Below are 14,018 nucleotides of genomic sequence, written 5' to 3'. Positions count from 1 at the left end.
AGGCGATATTAAAAAGGATGATGAAATGAACGAGGCACGTCCTATATGCACTTTGTTGCGGGGAAGGAAAATTAAACTAGAACTATCAATGAAGGTGATAAATACCCTTGCCCTTAGCCGTTACAAACTTACAATGGCAACAGTTTCAAACTATGAAAAAATATGTCTTGCCAATCTTTACCCAAGACCTCCACGAGCAAGCCATGAGCATAACTGATGAAGTAGTTTGAACCGCAAGATTTTGCCTAATTTTTGACACATATATTGTTACCATGGCAACACGATTCCGACACATTAAAAATATGTCCTGCACATTTTTACCTCGAGACCAATGTGTGAGCCAAATTTCATGAGAATTGGTTTAAACTAACCAAGAAGCAGGAACCAATATATTTTTACCTAATTTAGGGCAAATAGTATGTGGTAACCATGGCAACATGATTTCCGACACACACAAAATATGTGTCTCTCACATCTTCACCTCAAACTCAATATGTAAACAAAATTTCATGCGAATTGGTTGAAGTAGTAATAGTAATAGTAGTATCTAGTAATTAAATCTGAAAGTTTTTTTACCAATTTTATATCATATAATTTGCCGTTACCATGGCAACATGATTTCTGACACACAAAATAGATTTTAAACCTACGGGAAGCAATTCAAATTCCAATACCAATGCCAACACTGGACTTGAAATCACCCAATGTATATACCAATTTCTTTTTTAATCACATTTGAATTAAGCACAAAAGGGGCGATTCTAGACTGAAAGTCAGAGTTATTATCATCATTTTGGGAGGTAGGGTGGTGCTTGAAAAATATGTGGCGTTGATATAAATTATGTCATCATTCTAAGGAAAATGTCCTATCCTCAACGAAGTAAACACATTAACTATTATGCTTAGGCCTAGTTTTGCTCATAAAACTAAGGGAAAGATTTATGATTGTTCGTTTTTCAAATATTGAAAGAATACATCATATGCTATCCAATGACACAAAAATTATTTCGAAAGTCCAAGTAAAACTCAAAATATCATCAAATTACAGAGGGCATAATTATGGAAAATAATCGTAAAATTTCCCTTAAGTCACTTATTGCAGAAAGCCGCCGTTTATGTCTTGATTTTAATCACGACATAAATTTATGTCATTCAAATGGATTTATGTCATGATTTTATGTCGTGATTTCAGACATAAAGCTTTATGCAACGGATTTATGTCAATATTTGTGTTTATGTCATGATTTATGCTATATGACGTAAATCGTGACATAAATCATGACATAAATCAATACATAAACTTTTATGCAACAGGGCCCTGGACTCATTATCCAGAGGTTGCAGATAAGCTGTTCTTAGAGGGGCCTAAAATAGCTCCCCTGGTACTGAAGTATGCAGACCTCCATAACCCGACATGGCGGGAATCTTTGACTGTTCCACATCTCGGTAAGAATATTAAAAAAACACATTTTTAATTGAATAATATTTACAACGTTGAAGCTGGAATGATGCAAATATAGAAATGATATTTGGAATGGAGAGAAAGAGAGATTTCCAGCAGGAACAAAAAGAAAGGTAAACTAGAACTGCAATCGTATCAGAACAATGTGCATGCATCGACGCCTGTGATTTCCCAGGTTTTTCAATCAATAAGCAATATCACTCTGAAAATTTGAGATGTGAAAGAATAGAAACAAGGAAGTTATGGCAATTTTACGATTTTCTTAATTTACATTTCTATAAATATTAAGTTTTTAAAGGAAGACTATTTGAAATTTATTGCATGAAGATGGCACTTTGAAGGGCAGGTTATGTGGCTCAAATGATAGAGCAACTCTCTGACTATCTATAGCAAATTGTTTGAAGTCTGTAGCATGCAGGACAACAGAGATATGAAAGAAGAAAGAATGGTATGCAAATGGACTTGAAATAAACAAAATGGTGGCTGCACGGTCATGCATGAGGGATTTTGGAAAATGAAATTGGAGGTGCACAACAATGGGTCATGGACAACAGGTATACTAAATTTGGAAGGATTTTGATGACGGACGCGGCCTGGGTAGAGCTCACAATCAAGGACCATGTTTTAAATTGGTTGGGGAATTCCATATTATGCATCACCTAATCTTATTTAAATTGTTTTCTTCCTAATTGTGCAGCATCTTCTGACTTGACATGTCCTGCAGCAGAAGTGGAGACCATGGCACTTCTTGCGCTTCCTCAAATCTCGCCTCCAGGAATTAAAAAGGTAAGGAAGCGTAGTATGAGATGCAGCAGGGCAGAATCATCCAAAGCCTTCATCAACATCGGCCCAGTAAGAAAATCAATTTAATGAAATGCAAATTTCTCTAAACATGTTAATTTTTCACTTTTAAAAGTAGCATGGAGTACTGGTCAATGGTGGAACATTTTGATAAAGTTTACTTGGCCTTTGTTTGATTATCAACAAACAATACTTCATATTTGCACTGTAGTATGGAAACATTTCAACACAAATGTACAAAATATTTTTAGAATCGTAAGTTAAAACATGCGTGATAGGTCAAAAAGTCAGATGTCCCATATATGAATTTCTGTGTTCTGTATCAAAATATAAATTATTATAATTTATTTGGAAAATTGTTATATTACCAATGTTCTACTATTTCCAGCACATCCAATGTGTATCATGCCTTAAATTATTTGCACATTCATAATTTATGTGTATAGTAATGGTTTTAGCAAGGTTCTTTGGAGTTTATTTTATACCGCAAGTATTCCTATATACCTTTAAATTGTCCTTATTATTCATTTAATAATAAGCATCAATTACTCTACCTAACGTGTTAATTCTCTGCATGGTTCATTTTCAAATATGCATTTTTGCTGTGTTGTTGGAAATGTCCCTACTGTAAAATTTCAAACAGGCATGAATTGACTTGAAGGATCTTTGTATTTCTGGGAGACTTAGTTTGCAAATTGGGTGAGATCCAATTTTTATGGAAATTGAGTTATTGATATAAAGAACATTGTTCAACTGTACCTGTCTTTTGAACAAAAGTTCTAAGCTAATTTTTAGAGCACTTAAGAAGAAATGCATTTCCTAATTTCACTTTTACTTACATACATGTAGACGCCTGAACAAAATCTGGCAAACAAATGCATTTTTCTCTGAAGTCACAAAAATGGATCAAACCCGTTTTACAAACAAACTTTGAAGATATATTGCGTTGTTCCCAAGACAGGTATTATTAATATTTACTCATTGTTTAAATGGAACTCTTTAAAAAGATCTCACAATTATGCGCCTCTGATCGAGATTTAACGATACTTTGTCCCATGCCTCACTGCAAACACACAAATGAATGAAAATTTGTTTTCTTTCAATACCTTCAAATTAGTTTAACAAAATTAATGATTTACACATTTGTTTTGTCTTGGGATGACATGTGCAAAACGAAAAGAAAAATGAATAACATTTCATATTGTATATGTCAAATACTCTTAATTGCCTCGTCATAAAAATTTGTAATTGCTATAATATGATTTGAAAAGTGATAGAGCACCATCAATTTTTCTTTCTTTCAGGTGGGGACAAACCTTCCAGAGTACCTAGAGAACTGCCAGCAAAAACAACCTTTTGTGCTCGCCCTTGGGGACATCCTTAAGCCAGAGCAAGTGTTCCTTATTTGCGATGGTGCTGCCTTGGAAGCAATGTCCCTCATTCTCGGAGTGGACCTATGCTTTAAGGCCATCTATATTCTGTGGGTAAATTATCCTTGGGAGGCAGCAAACACTTATGACTTTCTGCAGAAAGTCATTTACAAGATGGATGATGGAAACCCCAACTGCAAGACCACAACGCCATCTAGTACCATTTCCCTTTATTAGGGCTTACATCTCTAATTTTTCATCATAGAGTCCTAGGCATGGAGTTTTGCAAGAAACTTGCAATTGATTGCAAGTCATTTTCAGGTACCGGCCTAATCAATCATTAATCCTATAATCAATTTCAAATTTGCAATTGATTGCTGGTCAACAAATATAAATTATTTGCTTTAGTTAAGATTGTTGTATCACTTGTAGATTTTTCAACCAAAATTTGCGATTGATTGTAAATGTTTTCTTGCAACACCCCCTAAGAAGAACAAACTGCTGTTTGGGGAATTGTTCCTGGAGTATGCAGATTGAAATGCTTGTACATGTTTACTGAAGTCATATCAAAACTCCAAGCAAACTTTACTGTTTGTTTTGACATATTTTGCAAATGTGGGCTACTACCTTTAAAGTCTTATTCAAACAAGGCACAACAAAGCTCAGCAACTTTTGTGTACAAAGTCAATGGGATATGAGGCGTCAAATATGTTTCAGAGACAAGTGACCTTTTTTGAAAAGTAGACCAATTGAATTTCTTTAAATAGCGCAAAATATTTTTTCCAGAACTTTATACAGGTTATAGTTATACTATGTTACGTGTGATGATGCAAAATCCTTTTTGTGCCACTTTCACCATTTAACATAGGAATTGGTAAGAAGGTCATACAGGCTCCTACTTGAATAAATTCATGAAAATGGTTTAAACAATTACATCTGGAGGAATAACATAATTCTTAAAAAATGGAATTTCTCGAATTGTCAATATCAGACCTACCAACTTCTCCTTTTTAAAAGGAGTTACTCCTTTTTAGAAATTTTAATATACATTATACCATATGGTTAAAGAAATCTTATTGTGCAGGTATCTTACACTAATCTATGCAAAATATGCTGTGACTCCTATTTTTTTAATGAATCAGTCCTATATTTAAGTTTACAGGTTGGTAGGCATGTGGCATTTTTGAAAAATTGTTTTTCAAAAACAGTGCTGTTTTTCAAAAACAGGATCACTGTAAGTAGAATTTGATAAATGAATATAAAAAGAGTGGTTTATGAGCTTTAGGAACATTCAGAATTAGATTGTCAACGACATTCATGATCATCTCATGAATATGTTTTTTTTTTTCATTGTACTCTAGTTTTGCATGAATACAATGCCAGCAATGGCCGAACGCTATGGCCCGAATTCACCCAAAAAAATCAAACCATGAGGCGGTTTAACCCTAAAAAGACTGACCTAAACATTTTTCTCAATAAATCTGTAGCTGGTGCCACGCAGTTCCATGACTTTATTCTTGCAAGTCTTGTGCAATTTTTTAGACCAAATTTGTGACTCCCGGGTATGCACTTTCGAAATTACACAACATTTCATAAGTGCATGTTGACCCAAAATTGCTGAAAAAAGTGAATTTTTGTACAAATCCAATGTAAATTGTGTGTTTAGCCAAAATTTATAAATGTATCATTATTTCCCATTTTATTAATCAAACTCAGTTTTATCTTGTTTATGGTCAGAAAAAAGTCGCGGGCGATTTCCAAAAAAAAAACAATAGAAAACTAAACGTTGAAAAACAGAGTAAATACATAATAAATTTTAAAAACCATAAAATACAAAAGAAAAGAATTACGATATTGAATTTCCAATCAGAATCCTACAAAGAGTCTGAATGAAAAATGGAAGCATTATTTAATTAATCAGAGCATTGATTTTAGGTATAAATTAGCATAATTATGAGATTTTTCAACCTATGTGTATATTACAAATGACAGAATCTGTCCAAATGCGCAGAAAAATGTTAATATCTCAAACAACGTTCCCAAATCACATTTAACAGTTCCTCTGAAAAATATTTCTGGCTTTACAATGGTACCAGCCAAAAGTAGGTTTATAACTAAACATCATACTGTTTTTGACCTTCCTTAATTGATTCGGAGCAAAAACTTTGATAGCATAATTTATATTATGCGTAAATTAGCATAATTAATGAAATTATATAATTTTTTGAAAAAAGTAACTAATACTATTGTAGTTTTTGTTATGGGTGATATAATTGCCAATTTTTCTACAGCCAAGATCTCATGCTCGGTCTATAAGGGTCAACTCTAAAAAGCCTTGGGGGGGGGGGTCAAAATAGCTCAGTATTTTTACGGTTAAGGGAGTTGAAAATAATGATTTTTAATATTTCACATTGTTTCATGGATTGACGCTCCTGTAATATATGTAAATGAAATGTTCTCAAAATACTTTGATTAAATTTTTTTTATTAAACTATTATATCAAATACACAGTGTGTATTTGCATGTTGCCTTGAATGTATGTATAAGATGGTTTGCGATTGCAATGTCTTATGATTTGATCTTACAGCATGATTGAACTGTGATGGCACAAACACCAAAGACTAAGGAGGTGCAGGAAAGAATGCAAGTGTATGCTATGACTGTCTGAATGGTGAAAATCTACTAGAATATCAGTGAAAGTGGAATGACTATATTTATTGTCAATACTGACTGATAAAAAGAGTGAAAAGTGACTAGAAATGCATAGTGAAATACCTGAAATATCAGTGGAAGTGTGATAACTATATACGTAGTCAAAACTGACTCGAAAAAAGTAGTGGAAATTACTAGAAATTCAGTAAGAATTATTAACTGATTATCTAGTCAAATAAATATAACTAATAACTATCAGTCAAAATGACTGATTATCAGTTGCTCCCAGCTGACCCTTTTGCCAAGTCAGATTTGACTAGATATCAGTCATATTTGACTATTCCTTTTTTAGAGTGTACAATCTCCACAATCCACGCCAAAAGAAAATCACGTCAACGAACTAGATGAACATATAAAAACGGTGCTTGAACGGAACGATTTAGATCTTCATGGAAAAGCGCAACTTTACTCTCAATACCTTCGTCAGTACCTGCAAGCCAACGATTCTCTTTAAAAACCGCTGTCAATCGAGATTACCGACGGCTCTCAGACATCGCATTCGTCGACATTGGACACGCCACCCGATTTGAAAAATAAAAATGCGGTAGAGCGAGAGATTCTTCACCATGTACCAAAACTTTATGTGAAAAGAGCTTCGCAGCTCTTACACAAAATGAAACAACACGACAACATAGGATGGACCGATGGTGGAGAACTCGTTCTGGATAATCGACGCGTGGAGGGGACTAATATTTGCGATCTCGTCTACGATTTATTCAGGGAACGGCGGGGATATACTCCAACTGGAAGCGAACACTTTATTCGAGGTTTAGCCAGCATCAACCTACCCGACACCATTCTCAGCAACGGGCAACGAAGGAGGGATCTTCAACGTTTGAAACGTGGGTTGGAACCAGACATTTCTAAGGACAATCCCGGTGTTTTTCACACCCCTAAATCTAAATCTCCTAGTAATAGTAGTACCCATACTAAATCTAAACGTAAGAAACGTAGCGAATTGAGTCCTCAGTCCCATTGGGTACCATTTTAAATTTAGAAATGTATAATAATGGTCCAAATTTTGCTTTTTATAAACGCTAAGATAAGTTGTTGTCATGTTTGTTTTTAAAATATATATGTATATATATCGATGAAACACTGGCATTTCATAATTCTTATTCTCGTAGAATGACGACAACCTTTTATAATATTGTTTAATCTTCACAAAGTTTACCTTTGATTGTTCCATAAGTTGCTTTTCTACGTTTAGAAATTCTTAAACAATGACGAATTGTCAATATAAATAAACCGAACAAACCGATTAAATATAATGTAGGGTTTGGTGTATAGATTCTCAGTTTTGATTACTATATTCTTGTCACATCATTCAGGATGATGACATTGTTTTTATATGATATTTTTGATAATTAATTCCTTAAAAAAAAACGATAGTTCGGTATCATCTTCGCAATCTAGGATTTATCCGGAAATATTTATCTAAGTCCGCGACCGAAAAGATAGTACATGCCTTGATTTCCTCCCGCCTTGATTTTTGTAATGCCCTTTTGTTTAATTTACCGCAGGCTCAGTTACATAAGCTTCAGAAGCTCCAGAATGCAGCCGCTCGCATTGTCACTTTGTCAAGTAAACGCTCACATATCACCCCTATCTTATATTCGCTGCACTGGCTCCCTATAAAAAACCGGATTATCTTTAAGATTTTGTTACTTGCCTTTCATAGTATTCGTGGATCAGCACCACAATACAGTCTTTCATTTACCAATCACTACAGACCAGGCAGATCTTTGCGCTCATCCACCTCTGGCTTACTTGTCATTCCGAAAGTTTCAAAAACTTGGGGGGAAAGATCATTTGCTTTTGCATGCCCCACTTTGTGGAATAGCCTTCCTGAAGACATAAAAAAATGTACCTCTGTCGAAACTTTCAAAAATCTTCTAAAAACTTTGCTATTTAACTCTTAGCTCTTTATGCGCCTTGAGCACTCTACAGAGTGGATTTGGCGCTTTACAAGTCTCATTATTATTATTATTATTATTATAGTTGTTTGAGATTTGTTGTTACGACAATTACGTGTTTGTAAATATTTTTATTTTTAATTTCTTGAATGACATAGTATGGTGTGTGCTTTTCTTTTTAAATAATGTTTATGTACGATGATCTTACAGTTTCACACCAATTTACTAGTTATCGAATTCCAACATCTTTTTAAACAAATTTATTTGGATAACAACTAGGACTTTCGCATTGCAAAGAGATCGTTTACTTTGTAAACTAATTGACAAACATTGGTCTATGATTTTTATTGAATTATAATTTGAAACTATTTACCCGATGAACATATTGAACAAATTGAACAAATTGAACTATCTGATAGGAATGACGTTAGGTGTTATCTGTAAATATATATTCTGAAGTTTTGGTATTTACTGTTTTCATATATTATGTTACGTTCTTCAAGTATGGTTTTAGAATATTTTGAACTTATTTTACCTTTTACATTCACTTCTCTCTCTCTCGCAGGAAGTCTCTCTCTCTCATTATATCTTCTTTCCACCCCTTCTACCGATCTCCCCCGATTGCTCTATCCTACACACACTCTCTCTCTCTCTCTCTCTCTTTCTCACCCATCCCTCTATTTTATTTTTACATCTTTTATTCGTCGTCCATGCATTCGATTTGTTGAACATGTAAATAATGCACAATGTTTGAAAAAATAATAATTCATTGAATATCATGGTTTATTTTCACAATCGTATGTATATAAACAAGGTAACGTTTCATCGAATAACTTTCTTCTAATTGTATTTATTCTACCTTCGTTCTATTTATGTAATCTTAATTTACAGTAAGGAGTGTACGAGAGAGATTGAATAAAAGATAACCGTTACATGCGAGATTAGTGAAGAAGAGGGGAGGACAAAAGGTGTGGATTTTACGTTGAACTTGTGAGGTAGATATAAATAATAGAGGGGTATTAGAGAAAAGAACTGAAAACATTGCGTGTAAGTTGAAGTTGGGTTTGGATTGTGTACAGGAAGGGGGACATTGTATGAGAGAATTAGGAGTAACAATAGCGTATACGAAAGTAAGAATAGTGTCTAGGTCTAACGGTACACGAAAAAAAGAATAGTGCATAACGGTGTAGGAGGAGAGCGAAACTAATCCGAAGTGGAAAAGGGGTAAAGGAGAGCACAAAGAAGAGTAAAAGTGTGAGATCACATACCATCATTTGCAAAAGTTTAAGACCACTTTTTAGACATGCAATAACTGAAATAAAAAAACCAAAATCAAACAAGTTATTTTTCATACGGGCTTATAGAATTATTCTTGTGCTACAATGAGACAAAAGAATACAGCCTAAATTATTGAAATTTCTACAAATTCCCAAGTTGTCTTAGACTTTTCCACACTCCCTGATGGCCTTTAACTTTTACAAATGATGGTAAAGTGTTTCATGCGAATAGAAATAAGAATAAATGATTCATTTATGAAAAGGAAGAAAATAAATGACACGTTAAAGGGTAGCTCTTCTATAATGATATAAACAAAGATAACGATGAATAATGGAGGGTCAACTCAGAAAATCGAAAGCATAAAACGAAGAAAGGTTAAAGAATAACAAAATCATAAAAGAAAAGTAAAGAAAAACATAGATCGTCTCAAGATAAAGATGATTATACAGTCAAACTTTGAGCGATTTGTCTAAAAATCAAAGATGGGTCTTGTAAGGGGAAACGACGAACCAAAACGTCGATTACACCAATCATTGATTCTTTTATCATTCTTCCTATAATCTTTACCAAATACCCTTAGTATACGACGACGTCCCTGACCCTGGCATCTTTTTATGATATAAAATATGCAATACTGTCCACATACTGTAGAACCTATCCCTTGCACCCGTTTTTTATTATATGTCCACGACACAGTGTTTCTTTTAAGAAAATTTGTAAATGTGTGACTGTAAAAAGACGGTTCGTTCCCATAAGAGTCAAAAAATTCCCCATAATCCCCTTCCAAATAGAAGGCTGTCCAGTGGGTACCCGCTTTACTGCTTGGGTCTGTATTCACAATGTAGCATTGTCTCTCCTTGTCAATCTCCAGGGGTAATTGGTCCACTGCACACGTTCCTTTGTAATACGAGCGCGTGGAAGGATGATGCTTCAATACATGGTCGATCTGATGGGTATCCATTTTATTGAATCGATCGATGGTAAGGCGATTATCCTTGATGGTCGTAGATGATGTTTCTGCTTCGGTCAATCTGAATGAGCCCTTGTGCTTCGGATAAGACGATACAATTCACAGTTTTTGGTAGAGGGGTATCAAACTGGAGCTCGAGTCGTAGGTTTCCTTGCTTGACAAGGTTGAGGTGACATCCATCCGATAAATCGGGAGTCAGGTCAAAGGTGTACAGCGTGTATCCCTTTGAATATTCTTCTCTGTCAATGTCCAATCCTTTATCCTAAACATACGGCCACAACCCATGAAGAGAGAATTGTAAGCGTGTATGAAATTCTGCCCTGGTCCTTCTACATAGTTGGGACGAAGAGGTCTCATAGGTATTGATTCCCCATCGATAGTGACACCAATGAAGTTGAGATTAAGATGTTTGAAGTTATAAGGATTTTTGGTATAGGAACCGTTGTAAGCATCGTTGTCTACGAAACCGACGATGATTCGGTTGGGGAGTTGACCAAGAAAGAGGTTATCCTTGCTCACTGACATGTTACCAGCAGGAATCGAAAAGGAACGTACATCTACTTTGTTCACGGGATACTTTGCGTTTGATTTTTCCAGTGTTTTAGTGTGTGAGATCATCACCGATGGGTTGACTTTCACTCTCCTGACGTAGAGGGAAGCCTTGTCAATGACCACTTTGTACTTTGGATTTGTGTCGGATGATAGAAGACAGAACGAGTCCTTGCTGCGGTTGAATTTGAGCTTTAAATCGACTCCAGGTAGTAAAAGTCTTTCCTGAAAGAAAAGATCGGCGTATACAGGTCCAATCATAGCGAGGAGTTTACTTCCCGCTATAAACGTATGTCGTTTCTTTAGTCCCTCGTTTGTTTCGTCATCTAAAGGGTTGACGGCGTCCATTCTACCCGCTTCGTCTTTGTAGTACAATTGTTGAGTAAGCTGCGATGTCTTTGCCTCACTTCCGTAGTGTAACAATGTCTCCATTAAAGCCCTATAAGGGTAGGTGTTTGAAGGTTGCGACACTAATTTTTCATTTAGCATCACGTCAACCTGGCTGAAGAGCGAGGGTAAAAATAGATTAACGGGTCCCACCTGAGCATCTGGTCTGAGAGATGAATTGTCAGGGTTGACGATTTTGGTTGTCACTTGAATCATGGTTTGAGAGAGATCGACATATTCTTCCGCGGTACCCCCTACGTTGAATTCAATAGGAGCTGCATCCGTGATGGTACTGACAGGGTGGTATTCGACCCAAGGTCCTTTGAGAATACTCATTTGTGTACTGGGGATAGTAAAAAGATCCAATTCTGATTTACAACAGGCATCGCTCTTGTCGTGTAGTTTAGCCATTACTGAAACGAGGTGATAAAATATAGATTCCTGAGAGAGTTAGAGATCAAAGATGTCCGATGCACGACGTCTTTTCGCTGGAGGGTTTTTTTTTCGAATGGTCCTCTTTCTCGATTGCTTCTTTCTTTTAACTCATTGAGTGCTTCGTGCACGCTACGTATCCTACTATAACATGCCACATTCGTGCTCGCACGCCTACTATTGATTGCTTTGTGCTTGCATTGTTTCCTACCCTCGCCTGCTTCGTGCATGACTGCGCACATTCGGAATAACAATCATTGTTACGCCGTTTTGCATTGTATTGCGCATCGCATGCACGCCGTAATTAGCACTATTGTGTGCAGTGTGAACTCTGCTTTCTGACAGATAAACTTACGCGGTTTACATTCGACTTTTTCGAGTATTTCTACATTTTTTACAAGATATGGCTCCGCCTCTGAGAGAGAAGAGACCTAGGTTTTTGATCCATACAAAACACTCCACAAAATGGAACTACTTGATACAACTCATATTTTAGCGGTAAAGATAATAACCAATCCACATAATGAGGACATCATTATAAGGGGTATGAAATTTCCTACAACTTTACTACACAATATTTTGTGGATAAACTAATCGTTAGAGAGTTACAAGCAATTGTAATCATGACTATTGGAAGGAGTGAATACGACTCGCGATCCCAAAATCAATGTGGCACAGGGGGGTTTTGTGGCTGGCACAGGGGATTAGCATCGGATTAGAACTGTGGCATTGGCCTAGTAGTGTGCGTGGCATGTTAAGATTTAACCTCTCTGAAGATCACCCTACGACCCCCTCCTGCCTGCGTTCGTCCGAGTGTCGTCTTGATTCTGCCCATTGTGTTAGATGCCAATCGCTTTCCAGCTTTTGTCACATTCTTCCTGGTTGCCTTTTTTATGGTTTCACCGTTGAGGGTGTCTTGAACTATGTTCAGTCCTGTACTCACGGCCTCCTTGCCCAGTGCCATAGCCCCTTTTTTAAAAAGTGGGGCAGCCGATCGAAATAAACCCTTTACCAAACTACCCAACCCATGTCCTCGTTGCATGACAGCTCCTTTAAAGACTGGAATACCATAACCTATTTGGCGTTGATAAATATGCATGTTATTTTTTAAAATGGAAGGATGTTTACGATGATATACCATTATACAGATTTATACAATCGATGGTTTTCACACAGAGGATGACCGTTCCCTAAAATGAAGTTTCACGATCACCTTCCCTCTTTCAAATGGCACTACTTCACCAAGTTCATTCATTAATATAATATCGATGGTTTCGAATTGATACAGGTTTAAAGGAACGTAGTGAGGGGAGTTGTAAGTGCAGATGATGTTATCCGACTCTTTGTTTGGAATGACAGCTACGGTTCTCAAAAGAGGTACAAATGCATCTCCTACATGATGATGTTTTACAATATCCGAATAGATATAAAATGTGTGATAATACATGTGAACGTCCATTGGGAGAGGACTTAGCGTGGATTCCGTAAGATAACATTCACCGTCAAAACCCATCATTCTCGCTAAACTACACGGTATCACCACCGCCGTCCCTTCTCCAATTTGTATAAAACACTTTCTCATCGTATGTTTGTAAAAGAAGCCGACGGTAGTCCTTACACGTCTATCCATGACACCATTGATCACCGTGATTAATTCTTCTCCAGAATTGTAATAACCCGATGGTAAAATAATCGATTTCACCGAAGGTGGGTTATTGGAATTCGCGTCATTACGGTGTACGGTGATTACATTATTTTCTTCATTAATATTATTCCAGCTCTTCTGGAATTGGAGGCTCAGCAAGCCCTACTTCGAAATCTTCCGTGAGGGAAATAGGCGTATGAAGTTTCGTCGTGTAACGACATGTTTTGTTTTCAGGATAAATATTCATAGAGCTATTGCTAGGTAACGTGATGTAAAATTGGGAGCTCATGATAAAGACCATCCAAACACAACCCCGTTCGAAACACGAATTGAGATTTTATCGCGGTGTTAAACGCCTTTATCTCTTTTCTATCTTGTTCTCCCAACTGTCGAATTCTTTCCCATAACCCTGCCAACGTATCAAATATTGTTTTTTACCTTTACGAGTTCTCGTTTTCAATACCTTTTCTATCAAATGTTTGGCTCTCTTATCTTT

The 14,018-nt window shown here is 36.1% G+C and overlaps 1 protein-coding gene across 1 annotated transcript; it reads right to left on the bottom strand.

Moving 5' to 3' along the window:
* Positions 1-10,704: 10,704 nt before the first annotated feature.
* Positions 10,705-11,856, bottom strand: LOC121406631 (uncharacterized protein F54H12.2-like). Its single transcript, XM_041597637.1, has one exon. It carries the CDS (start codon positions 11,854-11,856, stop codon positions 10,705-10,707), a length of 1,152 nt encoding a protein of 383 aa, XP_041453571.1.
* Between the last annotated feature and the right edge of the window lie 2,162 nt (positions 11,857-14,018).

The sequence above is a fragment of the Lytechinus variegatus genome, chromosome 1 (genome assembly GCF_018143015.1).
Source record: "Lytechinus variegatus isolate NC3 chromosome 1, Lvar_3.0, whole genome shotgun sequence".
In the NCBI taxonomy this organism is placed as follows: Eukaryota; Metazoa; Echinodermata; class Echinoidea; order Temnopleuroida; family Toxopneustidae; genus Lytechinus; species Lytechinus variegatus.
The sequence above is the reverse complement of the archived record's forward strand: the minus strand, read 5'-3'. Positions and strand labels throughout refer to the sequence as shown.